The 25,829-nt window shown below is 37.7% G+C and overlaps 1 protein-coding gene across 1 annotated transcript in view; it reads right to left on the bottom strand.

Moving 5' to 3' along the window:
• The window catches only part of GPC5 (glypican 5), a 623,049-nt gene extending 598,469 nt beyond the window's left edge, over positions 1-24,580 (bottom strand). Inside the window, 3 exon segments of the mRNA XM_071570483.1 lie at positions 8,263-8,301; positions 8,304-8,408; positions 24,372-24,580. Of these exon segments, the coding sequence (XP_071426584.1) occupies positions 8,263-8,301; positions 8,304-8,408; positions 24,372-24,522 (295 nt within the window). The 5' untranslated portion in view covers positions 24,523-24,580.
• Between the last annotated feature and the right edge of the window lie 1,249 nt (positions 24,581-25,829).

Here is a 25,829-nt window from a genome sequence, read left to right on the forward strand (position 1 = left end):
TATCCAAAAACCCTGCACAAATGGCGACTGTGTAAGTGCTGAACAGCTGTACAGCTGAACTACAGTAAAACTGTAACATGCTGTATTGTGACCTGCATATGCATTTCACAGACTCACAGACTATTCTGAGTTGGAAGGGACCCACAAGGATCATCGAGTCCAACTCTTAAGTCAATGGCTATTTCAAATGCACTAAAATAGTGAATATAAGATGTCCTCTTCCAGAACTCGAAGCTCAGCAGATCTCTATCATGGCACTCCTCTAGTCTGCACAGACCTAAGTTCAAGCACTTAGTGCAAGCTGAAATTTGTAGAATTATTAAAAATTGATATTACCTGTGTCAATAGCTCTTTTAAGGATCAAAGTTACCTGTGACTGCTACTGACCCATTTAATGTTAGTACAAGTTTGTTTCACTACCACTGTTAAAATCACTATGTCACCTACAACATTACATGACACACATTCCTTTATGCTTTATTCAAGAAGAGAAAGAAAAGTACATATTCACTTCCTATTTTGCATGTAAGCAAACTGCCCCATTATAAGCAAAGGGGTGAACAATAGATTTCACAAAATGTGCACATAATCTACTTGCACATTTATATCTCTGTGGCAGGGAAGCAGTTCTCTCTAAGCAGTTAGCCAGCTTTCATTTACTTCAGGTTAAAAGGAATCACCTCCACGCAGTTGACAGGCTAGAAACTCAAATATTAGCTTATTGCTCAATAACCTACTCTTGTTCACAGACCTTACTCATGCCCTTGAGCTATGTTGGACAAGGTAGCCATAGGGTTTCAGAGCAGGAAACTTCTGAGGGCTGTTGCTTTGGTGCGTAGAATATGCTCATTGGGGCACAACTTCAGACACTTCAGTGTACATAGCTAAATATTTGAAATTTAGCTTTCATTACAATCAAGGGTGACACCGCACTCAGCTCAGTTGTTTAACCATCTCCCTCATTTTTCCTTTTTGCTGTTTTGACAAGATGGTTTTCTAATTTGAAAAATCTCTTAAAATGTAATCAGATTTACCCATTCTAGATGTAAATGTATCTATCTTTAAAAATTTCACCTAAAACCAGGTAAGGTTAGTTTACTTTTGTTGGGAAAGAAAACCGGTTTTACCTCTCACAAAACCTTTGAAAATGCAGTCCACAATATCACTTCTCCTAAGCACTATGTCAGGTTCACTGAGATGCAATTTGTTAAAAAAAAAAAAAAAAAAAAAAAAAAAAAAGTTAAAATAAGACTTTCTATGCTGTAAACATTGCAAAATTCTTTAAACTTCCAATGCAGAATATGTAGTTCATAATAGCATAATTACTAAGTATCTATTCAAGTGATGGTCTACAGATCTATTAGTTATATATAAAACAATTCCATGGTAAGAACAATAATGAAAAAAATTGTGCAGAAAGTTTTGAACAAATTAATGTTCTCTTAATACTGAGATATAATATTCAAAATTTAAACCCATTCTACAAGCATCTTTATGACTGAAGCAATCCGTCCCATTACGTTATAGTACAGAACTGTGTTATCTTCATGGAGAGAGATTAACAAACAAATCCTTTTTTGTTAAAACATAGCAACTATAGGTTAAGCTTGAAATTAGTTAAAACATTCAAATAACTTCACATTTCTTTGTAAATCATATTTTAAGCCTGTCTTAAGACTAAGAAAATTCTGTTGAGCAGTCTAGTCTATGCCCTGACCCCCCAAGCAGAATTAATCCTATTTACATAATTCTTGGCAACTGTGGTCTTGTCCAGCTTGTTTCTAAGACCTGTGGACATAGAAACCCCAAACATTTTGATCAAATGCATTTTAATGTTGCCATTAGAAAATTTGCTAATATTTGCTAATATTGAGCTTATATTTTCTTTGATGCAGAGTGACACCATTGGGTTTTTATCTACTATAGACAGAGTACAGATTAGTACTTTTTTCTATGTAGATTTCAGAGCATATTTTTGCTCTCTTTTATTTCAAGTCACAGATCTCACTACCTTTCTAAGAATCTTACAAATAGTTCCCTGCTTCACATTAGCATCAAACTGCAAATTTTTGTCATCTTTTGATCTATCATTACTACCAGAACTTTTCTAAAGAGCAGATCCATTCCAAGTTATTCCCCATACTGTTATGTCTTCCACAGTTTCTCCCCACTTAAATGGAGCATCTTGCATTTGTTCCTATTGAAACAGGAATGCTATTGAACAGCTTGTCCAGATTATTTTGAGTTTGTCTTCCAACATGATTTGACTTGCTAACTTTTTTTACTTTTTTCTTTTTCATAACAGAGAATAAAAATACTAAGTGAAAACTTTTCCATGCATACTTGAGAACCTTGGAAATCTAAAAGGCTGCAAGCAATTCTATCTTTGAAACACTAAATATTCATTCAAAACCTTTAGCTCTGCACTGTCTTCTGTTGGAGTTCAGTCTTCTTTCAAACTTCTACATTTTGTCCGCTTTCAGCTTCCTGCTTCCCAAAATTCTGAGAAACAAGTAAGAAGTAGGCATCCACAGTTCCATGAAAATGCACATTTTCTATTGCCACCACTACTCTGGAGGGAATAATGCTTTAAATTTGTACTTTATGGGGTTTTTTCTAATGTATAAGCACCACATAAAATATAAAAAAAAACTAAGTTAGCACATGTCTTCGCTGATTACTATGTTACACAAATATATACCCAAAAAGGTAGTTAGTTGGGTACTAACAAAAATATGATTATGAAAAAAATCTTAGTGCGCACCAAGACTGAACACTGCATCTGTATCAGCTTAATTGTAACTCAGACATTATTATAACTAGCAGAAATAATTGATGGTAACCAAACAGGCTGAGACAAGAATGCAGGAGTACAAGTGCACACTTAAAAAGTACAGCTTCAGAAAAGACCAATGCGGTGAAAACTGTTACAGAAGCCCATTAAATTCCTGTGTGTATATATACACTCCAGGAGGGCCTACAGGCACAGAATACAGGTAGGCAAATAAGTATCTGAAAGATAAGAATGAGATAGAATGGAAATAAATCCCTCTGTAATGGTAAAAGACTTTTTTGCAATACAGAAATAAAACCCAGGAGTAATACTGAAATTTTAAGTATTAATCTAAATCTCAATATAGCAGCCCCTAAATGCTGTTTTTATGTGTATCAGACACACTGGGTCCAATTCTAAGTTGCACTAGCATATAGCTTATCCTGCTTTTTTAATATGAAGGAATGAAAATACCATCTGAATAGATGATTTCTGAAGTTAGTAAGGTTTGTATAAGACATTTGCTCCTTAGACCAACAAGTGGCTATAACCACTTTCCTGTGTTATTAAAATTCCCTACCTCCTTAGTTTTTTTGTGAGCATGATGGTAGCTGTAGGGAAGGACTGCAGAGGAACAGAAAAGGAGGAACCAAACTCTGGTGAACCACAGACATTCTCGAGACCTTCATCCCTCAATATAACAACAGAGTGACAAATCACTTATCCTGTCCGCACTTCTGACTTTGAATAGAATAATTAATTTCAATTAATTAATAGAAGTTGGGATTCACCGGAATTTGGATTTTAGCTAATTCATGTCACACAAAATAAAAAGGATTATGAAGTTGACAAAGAAGAAAATGTTGGAAGATCAAAGCAGTTCTTCATAAATTATCTAAAGGGCAACATATCCCTTGAAACCATGAATGACATACAGCAGCACTTCCTGGAAATTTTCTCTTCTTAAAATCATTCTTTAGAAAACTTCACAAACAGAAAACAACTGAATCAGTGCCAGGGCAGATTTAGTTTTACAAGGATGAACAGAAATTCAGTTATTTCTAAATGGAAAGAAAGCAGCTCAGAAGCTTTCAACACATTTTCTAGTTCACACAATTTATCTACTGACTACAACTTTGTCATATTTAAATGTAGTAATTGTTCTGTGATCTCAAACAGTATCATATAACAGTTTGGCTTCATTTAATTCTGGTCTAGGATAAACTGGACATTGATCTATTGTGCAGTAATAATTCCACAAAACAACATGAAACTGCATCAAAAAAACCTGATTCAGTATACTTCAGAACATACATCATACAGGCATTAGATTTTGCCTATACAGCAGGATAAGTGTCAGGCAACCCACTATTGTAGAATGCAGTTTATTACCTCCTGCATACAAATGCACACTTGCCAAGTCCACTGTTTCAGTGACAGGTTGCCACATTCAGAAGTGATTGATGCTTCCATATTTATAAAAACTATTGTACAGTATCAAGAGTTACCAAATACAGTAGCCCAAAGAAAAGTCCATTTGCTTTGGACTCAACCAAATTCTTATCTCTAAATTTTTCCTTCAACCAGACAAGCTGCTATCTTGTTCTATGTCATACCTAGCCACTTTTTAAAGAGCTCTCTTGTGGAAAAAATAGTGAAGTGACACAGGATTTGCTATTCTGTTGCGCAGTGCTCCATCCCGCTGCAGATCACCAGATTCTTAGTTGTCTATTCAATTCCTCTCCACATTTCAGAAATTCTAGGGATTTCTTTTTTCCCCTACACAAAAACTGGCACTGTATTGTGACTACACCGTGACCTTGGTGGCAGTTGTTTACCTTTTGACTGGAGGTATAGACAAGCGTCAGTGTGAACTCTGAGTAACATCTAAGAACTGTATGAAAGCACTGTTTGTGTGTACATATGTATAGAGAGAGTTCTACAACATATAAAATAAAGGTTTAAAATCCATTTGTTTTTATGGTTACTAGAATGGAGATGCTACAGCAATCACCATATAGCATTCACAATCTTTACCTCAAATATTAAGATAAGAAATACTAAAAATGCAGAGATGTGCAAGAATGTTATCCTACTGAAATAACTGCCTTGAAACATGATTATCATAGAGCTTAAGTTCTCTAGTCACCTTTCCTGAGGGAAGAATGATTTAGTGCTCTCCATAATATATCTCCCACTTACCAGATTATCTTACTTAACTTCACTCTCACATATCCTTCTGTTATCAGTCCTCAAAGGTATTAAAAAGTAATAGATTCACAATGAAAAAAAAAAACACACATTTTGAAACACCTTGAAACTTGGGAAAAAATGTAACAGGATTCACTAGGAAGCAGTACACAAGTGGTGCTTTTTGCACCATATGGCTTGACATGTCCTAAGAGACATGGAATTTTTGCAACTTTTGAAAATTGCCAAGAGTTACTGTCAGCAGGCAGCAGTTAACACCACACAGACCCACTGAATTTTCAAAAACACTAGATGGTGACAAATATATGTCAATAAATGTATCTGAATTTACCCTCATATAAAGATACATGCACACACATACAGTTAATAGACAGGCAGACAGCTGCCTCATTCCACCAGCACTGACATCCTAAAGTACTTGGTAGTTAGATGTCCTGAAGTCTCAGGGTCTCTAGACTGTATTTAATCCAGAGTGAATGCTCTGGAGACCTCCAGAGCCAGATACAGATTACTGATTTTAACTGCTTACTTCTCTTTAGTGAATATGTAGGAAGCTGAGAGAAGCATGAGCTCTTTGTTCTGTTTGGATCAAATCCATCCCTTTTAGGCCAAGGCATTCAACCGCAACATACTTTGAAAAGTGGCAGGTGACAGCAGCAATAAAACCATGACACCTGCTCCCTTCTGTACACACCCCAACAATCGCCTTCGTGCTTTCTGCCCAGCTCCTGAGATGTCAGTCCAGTTGCCAAAGTAGCAGCAGAGGTAATCATGCTTCTAGCTGCCCAGTCCAGCCTCATCTAAACATAAAGGGGACTACTTAAAGATTTGACACTGAGACAGACATCCTGTCATACAGTAATTCAGACTGGAAAGGACCTTAAGTAGGTCTCCAATCCAAACTCCTACTCAAAGCAGGGTCAAAACTGAATTCTGACCAGGTGTTATGTCTTACTATGTTCCTAGAATTCAGAACTGAAAAAAAACATCAGCAGCGTCTTATCATGGCTTATGAATCTCCTTATCACTTATCTTGAATTTTAGTTATCAACAGCTGCAATTTTTCAAAAAAGAGTGGTATAGTCAACAGCATGTTTTTCCACAAATAACTACTTCAAGATTTTACAAGGTTTTAAATCTAAATACCAGAATCCATAGAACATTCTCTCTCAATCACACTTCTTTACGTAAAATAAAGACAAAAATACTAAAGACTAAAGCATAAATGTATAGGGTATATAAGATAGATATACTTTAAAGTACATGCTTTGAAAAATACTTGTTTAAAATGAAATGATGAAAGAAGGACAGTGGGAGAATCAGTCAGTGTTATGGTATGTATTTGGGAAGGATGGCTTGCAATCCTGCAACAAGAAATGCTCCCATGTGTTTCACAAAAAATAAAAACAACAAAACAAACAAACAACAAAAAAAACCCCAACAAAACTGTAATTCCCAGGCAGTCCTGAAACCATCCTTCTAGAGGGAGTACAACAGAATTGCCTGGCTACATAGGCAGGCTCCGTTCTTTGTGCCAGTGCTTCTTGAATTCCTTTCTATGCTGTAAATTAGCATTGCTATGAGAGTTAAAAGCACATATGTCTCATGTTAGCCTCTAACATGGTGTTTAGGGAATCCCTCTGGGCTGACAGGCCATACAGTTTGAATGTGCATTACCTGAGAAGGGTGTAAAACCAACCCCCTGAATAACTGCTCAGATTGCACAGAGGGATCCACAAATATTTCTCCTCAAAGGCATGTATGAATCCCTAACTTTCAGGAATAATTCACCTACAAGGGAGATGTAAGCAGCACACACTCTGAAAATATCCCTCAGGACATAAAAGGAACAGAACTATAGCTTTTGGGTACTGATTTCACCTGATTTCATTTAAATGTCCTTTCAATCCCATTCCTGTGAAGATTGAGAAATCTTGAGATTGCACAAGTGTATTATCTAGGTAGCTAAGGGTTGGGTTTGTGCATTAGTTTTTCTCTTGGACTGGGGAAAAGGAGAAGATATTAAAACACCAAAGCAGAGAGTACAGCCACTTATGTACTTATGTACAGTACTTAGGCAAAGTAGCTGGTTACTGAGCTCTGCTGACTCTACAACCCTAGGTCAGCAAAGCAATACAACATATTATACTTTTATGGTACAAAAAATAAAGCTAATACACAGAACTTGAAAGGAAAAATGAAGGCAGAAGAGAGGGAGGGAGAGATTTCTTTGCATATTTTACCAACCATCTCCTGATCATAAAACCCATTGACAGCTTCATTAAGCAGGCTAAAGGGCAAAACTCCCAGAAGACAGACAGCAACTCCAACTTGTTTTTAGCATTAGACAGCCTAAATTTTAAAAAAGGGAAGGCTTTAGGACTCCAAAGCCAACTTTTCTGTCCATTTTATAACTCCAATAAGCTAATCATTTCAGTTTCACAGGTTAACAAGAGAATCACCAGAACAACTTCCCAAGCCTCTATGAAGTTACCATGTTACCCTGTCCAATCAACTGGTCATAAAGGTCATAAGTACATATTAATAGGCAAATGACAAGACTGTGGGGCTTTGCCCTCAACACATATGAACTCTATATCCCTTTCTATCACATACAACCTCATATCATCACTATTTCTCACATCTTACCAGCTCCTATCCAATTTCTGCATTAATTTATGCCATATTAAATCAGAAAAAAAGTGAATAGAATATGCAGAGTAATTGTGAAAAGGGAATCCCACCATCCACCCAAGTAACTACTAATTATCTGATATCTTTCTCTTGTGCATTAGAACAACTATTACTCAAACTACAATTTTTTTCAATTATTTTTAGAAACTCAAAAGTTTACAAAACTAGATAGAAAAAATACACCTCATAACCAAACTACCCAAGTATGTCTAATAGAACAAGACACATAACATGGTGGGTAGAAATACAGTAATAACAAAAATATCTCTTTTTTAGTACTCCAGGCATTAAATTTGCATTTCAGTATTACCCAAATTAAAGAAGTTCAAGAGGAATGTCAAGTTACTGGTTTACAATTAAAATCAAAGCATCTTATTAAAACAGTGTCTTACTTTTTCTGAAATGTTTCAAAGTCACATTCAAAAAACAATGCTGTTTCTAATGACCTGCATGATTTAAAACTCATTCGAAAGCATAAAAGAGTAGGGAGAAGCTAAAAATTAACAGGTATCTTTTATTACATGCATAATAATCAAAGAAGAAAAGTATAAACAAGTTTGGAAACAAAAAGCAGAAAGCCTTACCTTGAAAAGCAGCTGCATTACGAGATATTAAGAATTTTCAAACAGCACTTGCTGTATATCTTGCTTTGCTGCAGTTTGATACCTTTCTTCCATCTTTTTGGTACAGCATGTTGGATTTTTAGAAGTACAAACCTGAAGATCAGTACCTAAGAAAATGGTAATAAGGTAGTTACACTAATTAATATAAACCAGAAGTATGCAAAACACAACACATGGAAAACAGTTGTTTTTTTTAATGGGTATTGACACATAAAAGAAATACCAAAAGCTTTTAAAGATATTTGGTCTTGTTAAATGGAAGGAGACACTAACTAAAATTCTGTGGGAAGAGAACACATTATAGTTAATTAATATCACAGAATATCATTTCCCTGACACTGCAATCTTGTTCCAGCTGTGAATATTGCTACCTAATGTTGATAAAATACACTGAATATGCATTGTACTTCACTATACACATGGTGTATGTCCCATCTCTGGAAACATCCAAGATCTGCTTAGATGGGGCTCTGAGCAAACTGACCTAGTCAAAGATGTCCCTACTGATTGCAGGGATGGCCTGCATAAGTCCCTTTAAACACAAACTATTCTGTGATTCTATCATCCTCTACAGTACTGAACTGCTGGACCAGCCCACAGCTCTTGCCTTTCTGTAGATCTTGGACTCGAAAGATCAAATTACTGCTAAATATTACAAACACACCAACTGAAAGCCCATTCCCAACAGGTTCCTAATAAATATGCTCATATTAACTTTTATATGGAGCAGACATAAATTCCAGTCCCTTACTGTGTCTTTCTCTAATGTCAAACATTCCCATTTATTCATCATGCTGACTTACTACTTCTTCAATTATAGGTTGGGAAACATTTCTAGAAAGAAGTATTTTTTTTCAAATTTGGGGCATGCTGAAATTCCAGAAGGGCAATTCAGTTCTTTTATAACTTTACAACTAGAGATAATCAAGCATGAAGACACCTTATTCACCTTTGTTGCTATCATGTGGTATTTAAAATCTTTTAAAATATATACTGTATCTAAGCAATGCTTTCTAAAATAAGGAACCAATATATCATGCAAAAAGAAATACGTGAGAATTTAAATACTATTAATACAAAATTTAACAGTCCAATCCAAATTCTGTTCTCAAATTCATTGTTTAACTGACAGATATCACAAGATTTCCAGTAAACATAGTGAGAAATGTTTTTTTGTCTGCCCTGTGGACTAAATTCTAATACTGTGGTTGTGTGTATAAGCATCACTCTTTCTTTGTAACAGGTAAAAGAGGAAGATTATGATTGGAATTAAAAAGGAAGAAATTAAAAATTTGACTTAAATCCACATTGCCCTTGACTCTATACCCACTTTCAGCCCTTACACCACCTCTTTGTACTTAAACTTTTATTTTCCTACCACGAAAATAAAACAACAAGATTTAACATATTTTTAGAATAATTTCTCTCAATTTTTCCTCTGATAAATCATTCTACAATAGTATGAATATAATTACGGGGAAAAGGAGGCCTTACACCTTTTATATCCTAAATATTGTGTTAGTTCTTTTAAGTAAACTAGGTGTTTTAAATACTATATTCCAGAAACTTAAGAAAGAAAAGTTAAGCTACTGGCAGCTGTATTGGAACATTCTGGAAGAATGTTGAAATGTTTAAATACATTATATGAAACTCATGCTCCTTTATCTATGTATTGGTTGAAGCACTTCAGCTTCAGTGAGAAGAAGTGCAATTATTTACATATAGCAATCCCAATTCTAAAGCAAGATCCCATTGTTTCATAGAAGATACATAAGATTCCTTAGAAAGCACATTTAAAAAAGCATGAGACCAGAATGAAACAGGCAAATTACATGGGCCATTAAAAATGTGAAGTTATGATAGTCCTTGAGGAATACTTGTCCCTACAGTATTGCACAAAGGTAATTTGTCCCATGACAAATAAACAAATTTCCCTTGCTAATTGGAGATAATATGGTCTCAGATTTGCTGAATATTTCTTTCTAGCATCACAGGTTTCCATCTTCACAATTCCTGGTCACTCCATCATAAAGCAGGTGTGGAAAGGAGCATACATTTGAACCTTCAGTATTACAGACTACAGAATCTACCTTAATTTTTAAAGGATCTTTTCTGCTTCATGACTTACATGATGTAAGTTTTCAGGCAAAACTAATTCATTTTAGTGAGGAGTGCTGCTAGGGAATTGACGTAATTCCATATTTATGAAGACATAAATTTGACTCCATAGACACAAGAACAGCTTACTGCCCATGGTAAAAATGTGTGCCTTGAAGTAAATCCATTTTGCAGACATAAGCAGCAGTAAATACCATTATGACAAAGGAAAAGCAGTACATATTTTAAGAAACCCTACTACAACACAGTCTAATGTTGCCTTCATGGTGGCATGAAAAAGAACACAACCTCGGCATGTGAAAATAAACTAAAGCAAGTGATATGCATGTAAATCTCTTTGGAGTGCTTTCCAGTAGCAGTTTAACAGACAGGGATTGGTACACCTACAAGCCACAACGCAGGAAGTTGAACACCTTCACTAGCGCAACAAAAAGTTAAAACTCTAATGCAGAGCTGAATCACTGAAGTTCTGAGAGTAAGAAATATTATTTCTTAAGTGTTATACTATTGCTACAAGATTTCTTTTTCTTGTATTGCTTATTGTTCTTGAAGGCTATTTATCCACATCATTTATTAAAAAAAAATACTAATTTCTATGTTCTTCAGTACACACATTTTTACAATTTACAAAATCATTTGTTCTGACTGGCTGCTTTTATGAATCTCTTGCCATGTGAAAACTTTAATTTTCCATCCTCTGATATGCTGATTCAGAGAAAGACTGAAAATAAACCTGTGAAAATAAACTATTCTATTAAATTATCTATTTGTTAGCTACTCTAGTATTTGTCATACATGTCAAAGAAAGTGCTTTGTGCCAGAATTGGCCTTTAATAAAGCTGCTACCTCTAAGCAACATGAGGTAATGAACATCTTAAAATAATTTTCACTATGAGTATTAAAAACCCAGTTCACCAGGGCTCTACAACCTCAGAATCCATCTAACTACTTATATAGAATCTCCCTCCCTAGTTATCTCCACTGCATGACCCACACTTCTCCAAGCCAGACTCCAGTCCTTTGACCCCACTGATTCCAACCTCCCAGTTCATACCAGCCCTCCAAACTGAGACCCCTGCACTGCTGACCATCCCTACCTTCCTATAGCATTTCTGTCTTCCCACATTCCCAGGTCTAGACATCACTTCCCTACTCCCAAAATACTCAAGACTCGTCTCATCCCACTTTTCCTCACAAACCAATGGCATGCCCTACAATAGTTCAAATCACAGAACACAATAGAAAAAAGCATATGTAGAAACTGCAACATCACCTAAGTGCAATATAAAGCTGCTCTTGGTACAGATCTGTCTGCAGAGGGCAATTGCTGCAGGGCAGCTAAAACTCCACAGAAAGCAGGGAAGGAGCAGAAGCAGGAATGGACCAAAGTCATGGGACAAGAAGCAATCACTTCAGATGCTTATGCATAACGCTGGCCACATCCAGGACTTAAAACAGGCAAAGCTGGAAGTTGAATATGAAAGTTTGTTTTTCTGTGACCTAAATCTGTAACTCTTAAGACACTTGTTTAAAAGTTAAATCTTATGACCAGAGCAGGGGTGATAGCTTTAGCACACTTTGGTTCTGGAAAGAGATGACAGATTACTCACAGGAATGGGTTAAGAGAACACATTAGAGGTGCATGACTCAAAAAAACTATGGATCAGTGACGTTAATGCTACCTGCTCCATGGGCGAGTTACACCACATGTTTATAAAATGCATATAACGTCAAGTGTGATAATTCCAATGCAAAACATGTCTAAGTTGACATTGTTTAAGAAAATAAAACTCTGCAAACATCCATTAATCCTTTCAAATCCCCTCACTCAAGATAAGATACATTTGCTGACATATTGAATACTAATTAATTTTATTAACTACAGTAAATGGGAATTTTAAAATAGCATATTGTTAAAACAACAAGCAGCAAACTGGACTAATATACCATTCACCTACAAAAAAATTAAAGGAATGATAAATAAGCCTGCAGCAATATTTACTCATCATACCAGAAAGGTCAAACACAGTTCTCTCTCCACTTTTTTTATTATTTCTAAAGAGCTTATCACACAAAGAATATCACAGTAAAAGACAAGCCAAGATACAGTCTGTAGTAGGCCAGCAGCAATACATCTAACACATGAAGAGGAAAAATGTTTATACTGCTAGCAATATTCACAGTATTGCATTACAATAGTCTTTTTTCCCATTTGGTTACTGCAAATTATCTTCTGCTTGTAAGACAAAGCAACTCACTACTGTTGAAAAAAGACAGGCAGTCATCTAATCATGTAACAGACACTCTAAAAGAGGAACCATGTTATTAAGTTCTTTGGACATATTTCAGTGCCACGCCAATTTCAGACTTACAGCATTCTCTGTTCACTTTTGCATGTTCTTAAGCTGTTCCCTGAAAAAATGAAAGGTTTTATTTGTGTCTGCTTATTTTAAAACAGATCCCTCTATTGTTAATTCTTTAAGTGTATTCTTTAAGCATATCCTTTAAGTTCCACTTGCAAATGAACACACAAACTGTCTAAGTTTTTCTGCTTTTAAGACTTCCTATGCGTTATCAATTAAATAATTAATTAATCCTCTTTGTGGCCTTGAAAATGTATTCCATATTGATATGCTAACTTTTTGGCCTGACTTCACCTCTGGGAAACATGCTCATTGGACACTACACTGAAGAGAAGCAAGTTGCGAAGAGAGTGAATGAATCTTGAGACACTGCATAGTTTGGTTTTCTTCATAGTCATGTTTTCAGAGAAGAGATCAGAAAGAAAGAATTAGTCAAATAACCTGACCTATTACAGTATGTCTATTGGTATTAGTTTAGTGGTCTCACATTGACAAACCAAGCAACTTTGTAATTCTTTGCAGTACTTGTTTTTTTTCCTTAAAACTCCAATTATGGTGTTCCAGGAAAGTATTTTATCTTCATAAAGAAGTCAGAATGACTTATAAGAAAAGAGTAGAGGGGAAAGGAAGTCCCTTGTGATACTAGTAATCTAAGACAGATATTTTTCTAGCCCACACACATGAATTTCGAGGTGTCTGTTACACCCTTATTAATACTACTGCTTAAACTTACCTTTGGTAACTAATATATCCTTAACTTAAGTACATCCAAATTGGAACTCTATAGTGCAAATACCCTATTAAAAGAGCATTTTGTTCTGTCAGATGGCCTCAGGAAACAAGCTGAACAGTTAGGCACAAATTCATCATTTCATCAATTCATAGTCAGACTAAGATCTGGATCTAATTATGAACTCCTATGTTGCTGAAACCTCTAAGGCTATTAGAAATTTTACAGTTATGATACATGTTAAACTCTTTTCTGACCTTGCCCAATGTCCATCTTTCAAAAAAACCATGACTAGCATCTACTGAAGAGACTGACACAGATGCTAACTCAGAACAACCCTGACTTTCCCTAAAAGCTGTGTATATCTTACAGGGGCAAAAACCACTAAACAAATAATTCCATTTCTAGATATCCAGGAGATAACCCACAGTTCCTATACTACTCTTAGAAGAGCTCTCTCTACTCTTCCTTCAAGGTACTCTTCCAGTTTACCGTTACCACTGAGATTCCTCAGGATTACTTTGGCTTCCAAATCCTTTTATTCTACCTGCCACTGGAAACAATTATTCTTAACATGCTCCTCTAATTTCCATTTTCACAAAGCATTCTGAGAATCCTGATTCATTCTTCATCTTAGGCACCTCTCTTCCATAAAAATTTAACATAATTATATATTTAGACATATATATTTATTTTCTAGCACACTTATTGGCAATTTTCCTATTTCTTGGTTTCATATTTTTGAAGTTTAATATGTCTAAGTACCTTTATTTTCTTCTTAACCTCAGAAAATGTTTAAGTATGATTATAAGAGTCCAATAAATCTGTCAGAATAACAAACACCTCAAGTTTGAACTAAAATTAAACTACAAAGAGAAAGATAAATTAATCTACATTAATTAAGCATCATCTACAGTAGGACTTTCTTCTGTTCTTCTTCACGAGCTGAAAACATGACTATGAAGGAAACCAAACTATGCAGTGTCTCAATGAAGATTCATTCACTCTTTTCACAACTTGCTTCTCTGCAGCAGAGTGTCCAACAAACACATTTTCCAGAGGTGAAGTCAGACCAAAAAGTGAGCTTATCAATATGGAATACATTTTCAAGGCCACAAACAGGATTGACTGATTAATTAATTAAGCAAGCAAGCATAGGAAGTCTTAAAGACAGAAGAAGTTTGACAATTTGAGTGTTAATCTGCAGGTGGAACTTAAAGAACACACTCATGTCTGTTTCTCAGGGCTAGGCTAGCTATTTTAGTACAGCTAAAGTGAAAAGCACTGAGAATCAAAATTTAATTAAAAAAAATAAAAGGTAGACACTTTTGTATTCATGTCATCAACAAGAATTTAGATTTTCTAGCTATTTTCTAGGGGTACATAACCAAAGGTCAATCATGGCCTTTAATGACTATAGTTTTGAACAATGTTTATGATCCTAAATACTAGTCTGTGTTATCAAATACATCTTTTTAGAGCATTACAGAAGTGTTTCCATGGTATGCAAAGCATTACAAACAATTATTCTAACTTTCTCTATAACATATGGCATTGCCTTGTTAAAGGAAAAAGTGAGGTTTGTAAGTGGCTGGAGTAAGTTTGATCCACAGACAATGGACATGAACAATGCCTTTTCTTTTTCTTTGTTCATGACATCTGCAAACATCCTGGTTTTTTACTTTTTCTGCGTGTTTTCTGCATGTAAGGATGTTAGGGGAATTAACTATGCAAGCTTGGCAGTTGGCTAAATGGCTTCAACTTTTACTGGCAAGCCAAAATAAAAGTTCTGGCTTGCTGCCCCTTAGAGAAAAGGATGGCAGCAGCCACAAAGGAAGAAAGAAAACACAACTAAAACTCGGCTAATTAAGCAACCCCTTAAAATATGCAGATTGCTCACCTCAGACTAGTAATTCATAACTTGTGATGATCCTGAATTTTTTTTTCTGCTTTGCATTGTGTGCAGAAGGGCAATACACTGTAATCACAACACATCAGTAGAAAAAGGGGCAGGGCTCCTGAATTTTTAACCTTTCAGCACCACAGTGGTGCTTGTAATTTGGAGAGGAAGGGTGTGTTTTCACTAGTAAAGTCCACTACTAATCTCTCATAGTGTATCCAGCTGCCAGGAAGGATTTCTGGGAGCAGCATCTGCTAGCAATTCCTATAATAATACACTTAACTCTGGAAAACAAACAGGCAAAGCTGGGGCCTGAAAATGCCCAGAAGAACTCAACACAGTTGGAATAACCAAGGCATGATGAAACAGCTTGAGCGGCCACTGTGCATCAGTGGACAGACACAGACTTGTCAGGAAAGATGAGGAGGGAAGAAGGAAGGTTTTTCTTCACATTAAGAAAACTGTTGAAGGTATGGAATGGACAAGCTGGTTGATGTCATGCGGTGACCTAGGACCAAAAATCTCAGTGAGGATGACATTGTGGTATGAACTTGATATCACGCAAAGTCAGGAGAAGGAAGTGGATTGAGTCACCTTTAAAGCAAGATCCTGGTTCTTATAAGAGACTTGAAAGCTCACAAAAACCGACAGAGGTAGAACACAGAGGGATACAAGCAAACCTGGAGATTTTTGGAGAGACTGGGGATAAGTTCTTACCACAGAAGCTAGATGGATCAACCAAGTATGGCACTCTTTTGGATTGAAACTAACATAGAAGGATCTAATCACTGGGAAGGTAATCAGCAGCAGCTTTGGCTTAGTGCCCACAAAATTATGTAGATCAAGATCTCTCTATTCACAAATAGCAAGTCTAAAAGAGCTTCTGTATTCACTGGCTCACTGAGAACTTGTAATAAGAAATTATCTCCTACAGTCTTCAAGGATTTCCAAGACTTGTTTGTCACAGCAGTATGATAGTGTCAGTTGACATCTGGAAAGTTGAAATGTCTCATAAGGACATTAGCCTCTGAAACTTAGCAGATAATAATTATATATAAATGTCCTCCCTCTGCTTGGAACTGAAAATGTAAGAAAGAAAACTTGGCAAAGTGTTTATTATCCCATTGCCTGAAACACAAATAACATTCTGTTTCATACAACATCATTTTAGACAATGACCATAATTTCATAATCAGAAGTGCATAGATGAGTTGTCAAACCAAGTGAAAATTAGAACTTGTACTATTCCTTTTCCTCCTACTGACTTGACATGTGTCTCTTTCACAAATAAACAGTAGCTTCATTTCTCAGAAGCAATGACCTCCTTTTTCCCTATGAGGATCTCGCACAAAACCTTGGTCCAATTTTTCCAGTATGCGTGACCTTTCACCCACCACATTTTAGCTATTAATAAATAATATACACCATAACTGGTCACATGCAGTTCCATGTGTACACAGGCATAGACATGAATAATACTTGCTTAATATTTCAAACAAATTAAGATTAGCTCAATTATCCAAACTCCTCTTAGTATTTAAAAGAACGTTAGGCACTGCTTAGCTCTCATATCTTTGTCTTTTGTAAAGCAAGAGCTAATACAAAATTTTATCTAGGCTTATCATGGGCTTTAGTATAGCTTAAAGAAAACATTTATACCTTCAATAAAACTCTAAAATAATAAAGAATATTTGTTTATGATTTCAGCTGACTCTTCAATATTATTTTATTCCCTTGTTTTTATGGCAAATATTTTTTTAAGCAGCATCTTTTTAACATGCATCTCATTCCCAACCCTAGGGGAATTTTGGTTTACACTTTTAAGACTGCAAATCACATACATATAAAGTACATTTTATTGATCTACTTTTTTACAGCTTGCTAAAGACAGTTGCTTTCAATGGCCAGGAAAAAGTAACCAAATACAACATGCAAAGAACTCAACTCGCTAAAAACTGAGCGATGGCTCAAAGTCTACAGTTGTTTTGTAGCTGTTTCTTTATAAAACTACATAACAAGCAACAGCTTATGGATAATATACCAGTAAAGGGTATGTAAACGAGAAAGTGAAACAGGTCATTACATTTCAGTACAAGCAATACTAAAAACCCCCCACACGTATTTTCTGTATTTTCACATCTAAAAACCTTCCCATCTTCCACAGGAATAGTTTTATCAATAACCAATTTTGAAATGCAGAGAGAAAGCATTTTCTGCTCCAATAAGGCGTATTGTCTTCTTTCAGTAGCACATTCTGATGGTTCTACATTGTGATCTATTTTGAGACAAAAGCACAAAAACAACTACAAGTTAAATAACTTGCAATAAAAAGCTGTAATAACATATATTGACAGAAACAGTTACAATACAAGAAAGGTTTTACAACTGAAAACAATCTAGATGGGTGTAGGAAAGACAGCTCAGGAAGAAAAATGTAATTTTTCTGAGGTGTAAGTTTACCTATCTGGAACTGATTTCAAACTTTTATTCATGGTCTCGGCCATACAAATCTGTATTCTCAGTACTTTGAGATAAACAAATGTTGACAGCATGAGGATGTTAATTGTCAGGAAGAGAAAATGCCAGATGTGTGGTAAATTTCTCCCTGTCTACTTAGACTTCCAAGAGATCAAATTTAGAGTCTGAAAGATCACAAAACAGACCGAGGATTGTCACAACAGAGTGTCTTTCAAAAGCCAACACTGAAATGCCATATGGTCTGGAAGTAATAAGTCAGTGGTTTATTTCAAAATGGATTTGCAACCTCTATCAGACATGAGTCCTTCTCATGCTCATCTTTTGATATTTGTTAACTCATTTCTGCTACAAGCACCACTCCAGACACAGCATTAAATACCATCACTGTGCTGGTTTAAAGGCGAACCAGCAGGGGAAATGAACTCACCACGAGAGAGATTATAAGTCAGAGCTAAAATTTAATAATAATATTACAATAACAACACTGACATGAAAGGGAAATTGCTTTCAACTCACAAAAACCCAGCAGTATAACCCAGTGTCCTGGGGCACAAACCCAAGGGGGTTTGTTTGCCCTTGTGCTGAGACCCCTGTGGCTCCCCCAAGTCCAGAGCAAAAGAAATGAAAAACCTGTTGGTGCAGGCGAGGGCTGTGGTCTGGGCAAGAGCGGTGATCTCCTCCTGTCAAGGTCCTGCTGCTCCTCTGGATCCAATGAGAAGTTCCCGAGTTCTTCTTACCCACCACTTATGTACCCTCAGGAAGCACCCAGTCCCTCCCCCTGGGCAGGGACTCACACAATGGGTGATTAACTCTGGGAGCCAGGGGGTATTGAACTGTTGATGGCCCCTTAGCAGCTCCGCCCCCTCAGGCTGAGTGTGAAGCTGATAATGACTCCCTGGGCAGCTGCTGCTAATGGTCTATTGTCCTTGGGGAATGAATAGAGGGGGTAGAATACACAGCTTTGATCACCCTACACACAGTGTTAACTGGTCCCTCCTGCTGAACTAGGACAATCACTATGGTTGTTGCGAAGTACTTCAGCATTGCTCAGTAAAAGAGATGGTGATCAGCCTTAAGCACCTGGCCCTGACTCTTGACACTGTTGAACTATCACCTCACTTCTTTCAGTGGCTCTTTTCAGAAGGCACCAGAATTTCTCTCACCTGCACTTCTACAGATGGTGCATTCTATGTACTGCTTTCAGAGGGCTCTCTGTGCAACTATGTAATATAGGTCTGGCTCCTTCCTCATACACTCCAAGACCATCTCCTATCAGTAGGCACCCTAGGAAGGTCAAGGCATCCCTCCACAGACCCACACTATCATCTCACTGAACAAAACATGTCATATTACCCTACAAGCGCTGCCTGCCAAAAGACCTCTATTTTTAAGACTGCTTGAATTGCAGAGGAAGTGAACCCACAGTGCCTTGGCATTACAAAAGTATCATATTGGTTCTTAAGATTCAAGGGCAAACCCCATCAAGTGAGGACAGTCCAACCCTTCTGCAGAACACCAGGCTTGAGCAATGAATCACAGAATCACAGATTATTCTGAGTTGGAAGGGACCCACAAGAATCATTGAGTCCGACTCTTAAGTCAATGGTCCATACAGGGGATTGAACCCATGACCTTGGCATTATTACAACCAAGTTTTATGAAGACATGAGCTAGTCTGTTCCACTCAGTATGAGAACCAGGAGTTGGTTGGTTGCCTGTAGCGTGCCCATCACTTTCCAGGCCATCCCACCCAGATCAAGTCCTAAGGCTACCAAGCACTGCTGACTTCCTAGAGAAGCTGAAAATGGAAAATAGAGATAGGGAAGCTGCTGTATGGTTAAGCCCATCCCATTGTTGATTTCAATGTAAAAATATTGTAAAGATTTTTTCACTGTGATAATTCTGTGAATCCAGAGGTGAAATGTTCACACATGCACAAAATTATACTGTTGGCAAAAGTCCTTACAAAACCAGACATCAGTTACTGATATAACAGAGCAATTTACTTTCTGTCTCTGACTAAATCCTTTTCCAGAGCTCTGAGTTACAGTTAAACAGATAATTAGGAATGTCCCTGCCTGCACACACCAAATAGAATAAAAAAAACTTAATTTGACTTCAGATAGAACAAAAATCCAAATTACCTGAATGTAAATCATACTAGAAACCCAAATTAAAATTTAAATATGATCTTGGGATTGCATCAAAGTACACCTGTTCTGGATTTTAGACTGGCATGTATTGTTACATTAAGTGGAATTAGCAAGAATATTTTAACTTGAAGTAACAAGTGTATCAAAGACCAAATTTTCTGAAATTATCTCCTCCTTCTGGCATGTTTTTTCTCATTTATTCAACTGCATAGTCATAATGATTTTCTTATCAAAAAGCCTTTGCAATAAAATTTATACTAATCATAGTCTTCAGTCTCTTTTATGCTTCTTGTTCTCATAATTGCATGCATGATCTTCCAAAGTTTGAAGAAAAGAAGCCTAGACTGATTCCTGAAAAAAACCCACCAAACTAACAAACCAAACCCAAAACAGTAAACAAACAGAAACCAACCAAACAAACAAACTACTGAAAAAAACAAATACCTCCAGCACACTTTTTTCCCCACTCCTCTGGCAATTGTTCGATTCTACAGTGACAGCAAATGTAGTATTCTCCAATAAGCCACAGAATTCAGCTTTTTGGTGCAAACAAAAGCCTGAAGTTTGTCCCCTGACATACCTACTGAAGTCCTTTGTCACGAAGGTGAGCATGAATGTTTCGTCTCCATTCTATTCTGCTGTTCATAGAATCATGTCATAGAACAGTTTGGGCTGGAATGGACCTTATAGATGATATAGTTCCAATCCTTCTGCCATGGACAGGGACACCTTCCGCCAAACCAGGTTGCTCAAAGCCCCATTCAGGCTGGCCTTGAACACTTCCAGGGACAAGGCATCCACAACTTCTCTGTTCTACGTATTTTGAGAGAAGGAAACCAGAGAAGAAATAATATTTGCAACCAAGATAACAAGGAGTGCTCAGAGCTCCCATTTAACCTGTCAGAAAAATGAGCTGCTGAAATCAGCTAAAAGCACTAGCTTTACTAGCATAAGTATGGTAAATGAGTGGAATTCTTCAAGAATTCTTCTTTTGCAGACAACAGGTGTGGGGTTTTTACAAATAATTCAAGCCATATCAATCCACAAAACCAAAACAAAAACTCCAAACCTAACCTTTGAGACTTTTTAATATTTATTTTATGCTTTGTATATTGTTTTATTCTCCATACAACAAAAAATAACTTACAGGATTTTAAACTGAAGTTTCTCTGTACAGTCCCACCAACAGTGCACTTGTAGCACAGAACCAGACAGGAAAAAACCCCAAAGTATTTTCACAACTAACATTTAAAATCAGTATGAAATGTTTCCATATAGCAGGGATGGGGCAGAGCATAAGTCTGTACTATAGTTCCTAAATCACTTCTACAAAAAACTGAGAACTGTTAGTCAGGAGTCTTGATTGCTGAGGGTCACAATAAAAATCTTGGGTTTGGTAAGTATATTAATTTATTTTGATTATTAGTTGCCAATTTCAACACTATGATATGCTATGCTATGTGAATGACAACACAAACTCAAATTTGTAGTTACCATATCCCTCAAGATCACCTTCACACATATATCTGGCATTTTTACATAGGACAGTGGTATTTTTTCTCATCTTTAAAGTTACACAAACTACATAGAGTAGCTGCAAAACTAATTATATAAAATATTGCATGTTTTTGAGCTAACATATGTTCAAAATACAGACACAGAGGCAGTCCCCAAATGAAATAGGATCACAATAGCAACACTGATATACGGCTGCTTAGTTTTTATTACTCCTAAGAAGAGGAAAAACATACCAATATGAATGGTACAGCCTTTTTATTTTAATACATGTAATGAACATAAGGCCAATATAAGCCTTATAATTTTATAGACTGTAGACGTAGCCTTCCACTCTATACAAATCCATACACCAACTAACATTCCTGATCTTCTTTAACTAGTGACCCTACTCCACCCAAAAGGTGTGGCTCAGCTTAAGACACTTAAATGAAAGTGTTCTTCTACAAGCTACATCTATGGTACCACTGAAATAAAGACGCAGAGGCAATGCAATAGAGGCATTTATGCAGCTTGCTCTGAAGTCAACACCAACATTTGACAGCTGAGTAGCTCCCAGATGCCACAGGCTGCACTGGTTGGGCATTGTGGTTGCCCACAGGGAGCATCTGAGACACCAGAGGTATCTCACCCATGACCCACTGTGCCTCCTGAAAGATGGTAAGTCTCCTAGAGGCATTGTAACTGCCAGCCCCATGGGACATTCTGGAAACTCTAAGAAAATGGTGCCAGATGCCTACATTTGAGTAACCAAATTAAACCTTATAAAGGCAGCTTTGACACCTACTTTCATAAATGGATGCCTACAAAGAGTGTCTGTGTTGTATGTTTGCATGTGTGTGTCTTCCACACAAACACATTTCTAAGTGCCACCAGAAAGGGTTTTAAAGTATGTTTACATCTTGCCTCAAAAGAAGGCTTAATATAGAAGATCAGTAGCAAAAGTGACATTTCTTTCCTCTTCACATTATGTTTTCAGCCTACAAACACCTTTAATAATATCTAAACCTTCTAAAACACTCATTTAATCTCCTTTTCTTTTGTTATTGCAAATTCTGGACAGATTTTACTATTTGCAATTATTTGTTTCATGTATCTCTGAGATCGGTATTACTCAGAGCAAGAACTCTGACACTTATAAAGGGCTCCTTGAGGGCTGGTATTTTCCAGGCTGCCCACAGCAACGCAACTCCTTCAAAGAGTGAAAGACTGTTGACCACGCAGTTGTACTGCACCACCTGCTGCCCACTGCTTGCAGGGGCAGCAGCAGAGAAAGGAATTCTCTTATTATTCTTTTATTATTCTTATAATTCAGAACCAGCTTTTGCTTCAAACAGGAAATTTAGAAAAGTCAAAAGAAAGAAATGAGAGTGAGTGGTGGTATAAAAATACTACACAGGAAGGGAGGAAATTAGAGGAGCAGAGCAGAAGAAACGTACATAAGGTTTCGTAGTTCGTTCCTCTTGAGGCAACATGTTTCCTTCCTATCCCTAATACACAAGTGAATGTATGGTAATCAAAATAAACAACAATGACAGAGAAACCATAATAGTTACACTAGGCTACTAATGAGAACAACACATAGAAACAGACCATGTAATTCATACTGATACTATTTTCAGAAATAGTCAGCATAAAAAAATTAATCACTTACGGGGCTTTAACTTGGATTTCACTTTCCAGACACCTTAATTTGCACAGTTTCTGTCTAATCAGGTTTTCCAACTGAAGTGTTTAGTTTCGTTTTAGCAAAGACAATTAAAAATCTTTAGCTAAAGACACCACAAGAAGATAACAATGCACGTTGTCAAATGTACTGGTAACCTAAATATAGTACTTTGAATTGCAAACTGCACACTACAATATTAACTGTGTCAAATTTAGAATTATCTGTCACGCTTAATATAAACATAGTATGTCTCAACTTGTAGAGTTAAGATAAACTATACAAAATTACCTTGAAAAAAGAAACAAAGAAGCTATTGATATTTTACAGTGAGGGAGACATCAATTCAGCATTTGTTGCATTGAGAAGTCATTTTATGACAAGGAAATATTGATACATATTTACTAGTCGGCCTGTTAACCAAACACAAACACATTTTATAGATACGTATATCGCCGACCATGAAAATACCTGTATTTTAATTTTGTGATTAGCACTAATGAAGTCAACTGGGGTTCTCATGAAACTGGAAACAAACCTCAGATCTAAGGACGTACATTATGCCTCGCAATGTCATTTCGTACCCTCTTAAAGAAAAGTTTTGGTTTTGATACAAATTGCTACTAAGGCACTCCTTTCACAGAAATTTTATTCCATTAGAGCGACAGATATCCAGTAGAGAAAATGCGCAGCCCCACGACTTGCAGCGGTGTTAAGTCTCATTCCACACCAGAGTAACTCCACCAGCCCCAGATGCAGCTCGGTGACTCTCCCTTGCCTTCAGGCAGTGACGTATCTGTGCCTGCCCGCTGGAGGCTGCAAGTAGAGCGACCCCCAGCTGAAACTGGCTCGCTCTCCTCTGCGCGATACGGCGCCGAAGGGAGTGGGCACAAGGGGGTTTGAGGCAGGTGTGAGCGTTCTCCAGTCCCCACAGCCCAAGAAGAGCGTTCTCTGTCCTAAGTAAGGGGCCAAACGTCCCACTCAGAGCACCTCGGACAGAGCCCGGATCCTCGGTCGCGGGTGACCCGAGGAGACACCCATAGCCGTCGGCAGCACCAAATTCAAACACGCCGTCCCCGCACCCCGGCGGGGGCAGCCCTCGGCCCCGCCGCTCCCAGTGCCTCCTTCCCCGGCAGCTCTCCCTTACCTGCCCGCGGGGACTCCGGGACGCCGCCCAGGTGACCGAGCCGCCGCAGCTGGAAAACTTTCCGGACCGCCTCGCAGCTCGGAGGCGGCTCCGCGCCCGCCGAGGCGGCGGCCAGGAGAAGGACGCCGAGGCTTAAGGTTTTCGCCCCCATTGCCCTCCGGCCGCTGCCGCAGGGAAGGCGGACGAGGCGCGCCGAGCCGCCCGAGCGAGGGGAGGCTGCGGCACCGCCCGCAGGGACCCTCCCCCGGCCCGGCCCCGCCCGCCGGACCACGAGGAGGTCCCAGCGCCCGTTTTCGCGGTGTCTTCGCACCGCCCCATCTGGGGAAGGGAGAAGAGCCCCTCGTAGAGCCGGGAGGGAGCGGGTGCGGGACGCGGAGGGGGAACTCGCAGGGAAAAGAAGCGATACAAGCGTGTGTGGGTAGCGAGTCCCGAAAAGCACGCAAAAAAGGGAAGACTTTATTTGTAGCGCTTTGGGGAACTACTCGGAACAGGCGTAACGCTGTCAGCGAAGTACGCCGCTAGCTTTGGCTTCAAATGCCAAATTTTTACTTTTCTGACAATAGTCTCCAAGAATTCAGCGCTCTTCGAAGTATCTTCAAAACTTACAGTTTCCTCGGGCAGAAGTGACAAAGTACCAGTTTACAAAACCTTCTCAGGTCTACAAACCGAAGTCCGCTGGTATCTGCTAGAGTAGCCGAGGAAGCTGGGACGCATCAGGTTATCTTTAAAACAGCTCCCTTGATGCCAGCGTCAGGAATTCCCTCCACGCACAAATTTAAATGTCACACATTACCCATTATAGCCGGAAATTTTTCTTAGTGTGTTTTGAAGCTGCCGGTGGTCATTCAGCACTGTAAAGCATTAGGCTTTCAGTTTAAAACAACTCTTTGATCTGTGTCAGCAGTTTCAACACAGGAGCGCAAAACCAGTTCTAAGTGTGATTTATTCTACACATTCATTTAAATACGGTTAACAAATTGACACATAAGTTATTAAGTTGCACTAGAGATCAACCATTTCACTGCTGAGCAAAGCAATAAAAAAATGGCATTAAAATTATCCAGTCTACTGAGTGACAGTTCATAAGAAGGGAAGAGGACTAGTATTTCCCTGTTTTGAATCCTCTATGCTCCTGGACTTGGAAACTTCTGTTAGCAAGCTCCAACATGTATTACGTGAAATGTCCTTTAACAGAATCTGTTCTACAGCTCATATATTTTGATGTATGAAGAGATGTATGAAGAGTGAACACCAATGAAAGGTTACAATCATCATGATAAAGTGAACTACAACAAATGACATTTTAGGTCCCCCATTAGCAAAAAGGGGGGAGGGGAGGAGGGGAGGGTGGAACCAGCAAGTCCTACTGCAAATAAAAAGATCTGGTTTAGGTTAAAAAAAATAAATAAAAAAAAAGTTCAAGACCTTGTGTGGAAGTTGGTAGGAGGCAGCAAACTC

This window comes from Pithys albifrons, chromosome 1, assembly GCF_047495875.1.
Source record: "Pithys albifrons albifrons isolate INPA30051 chromosome 1, PitAlb_v1, whole genome shotgun sequence".
Taxonomy (NCBI): Eukaryota; Metazoa; Chordata; class Aves; order Passeriformes; family Thamnophilidae; genus Pithys; species Pithys albifrons.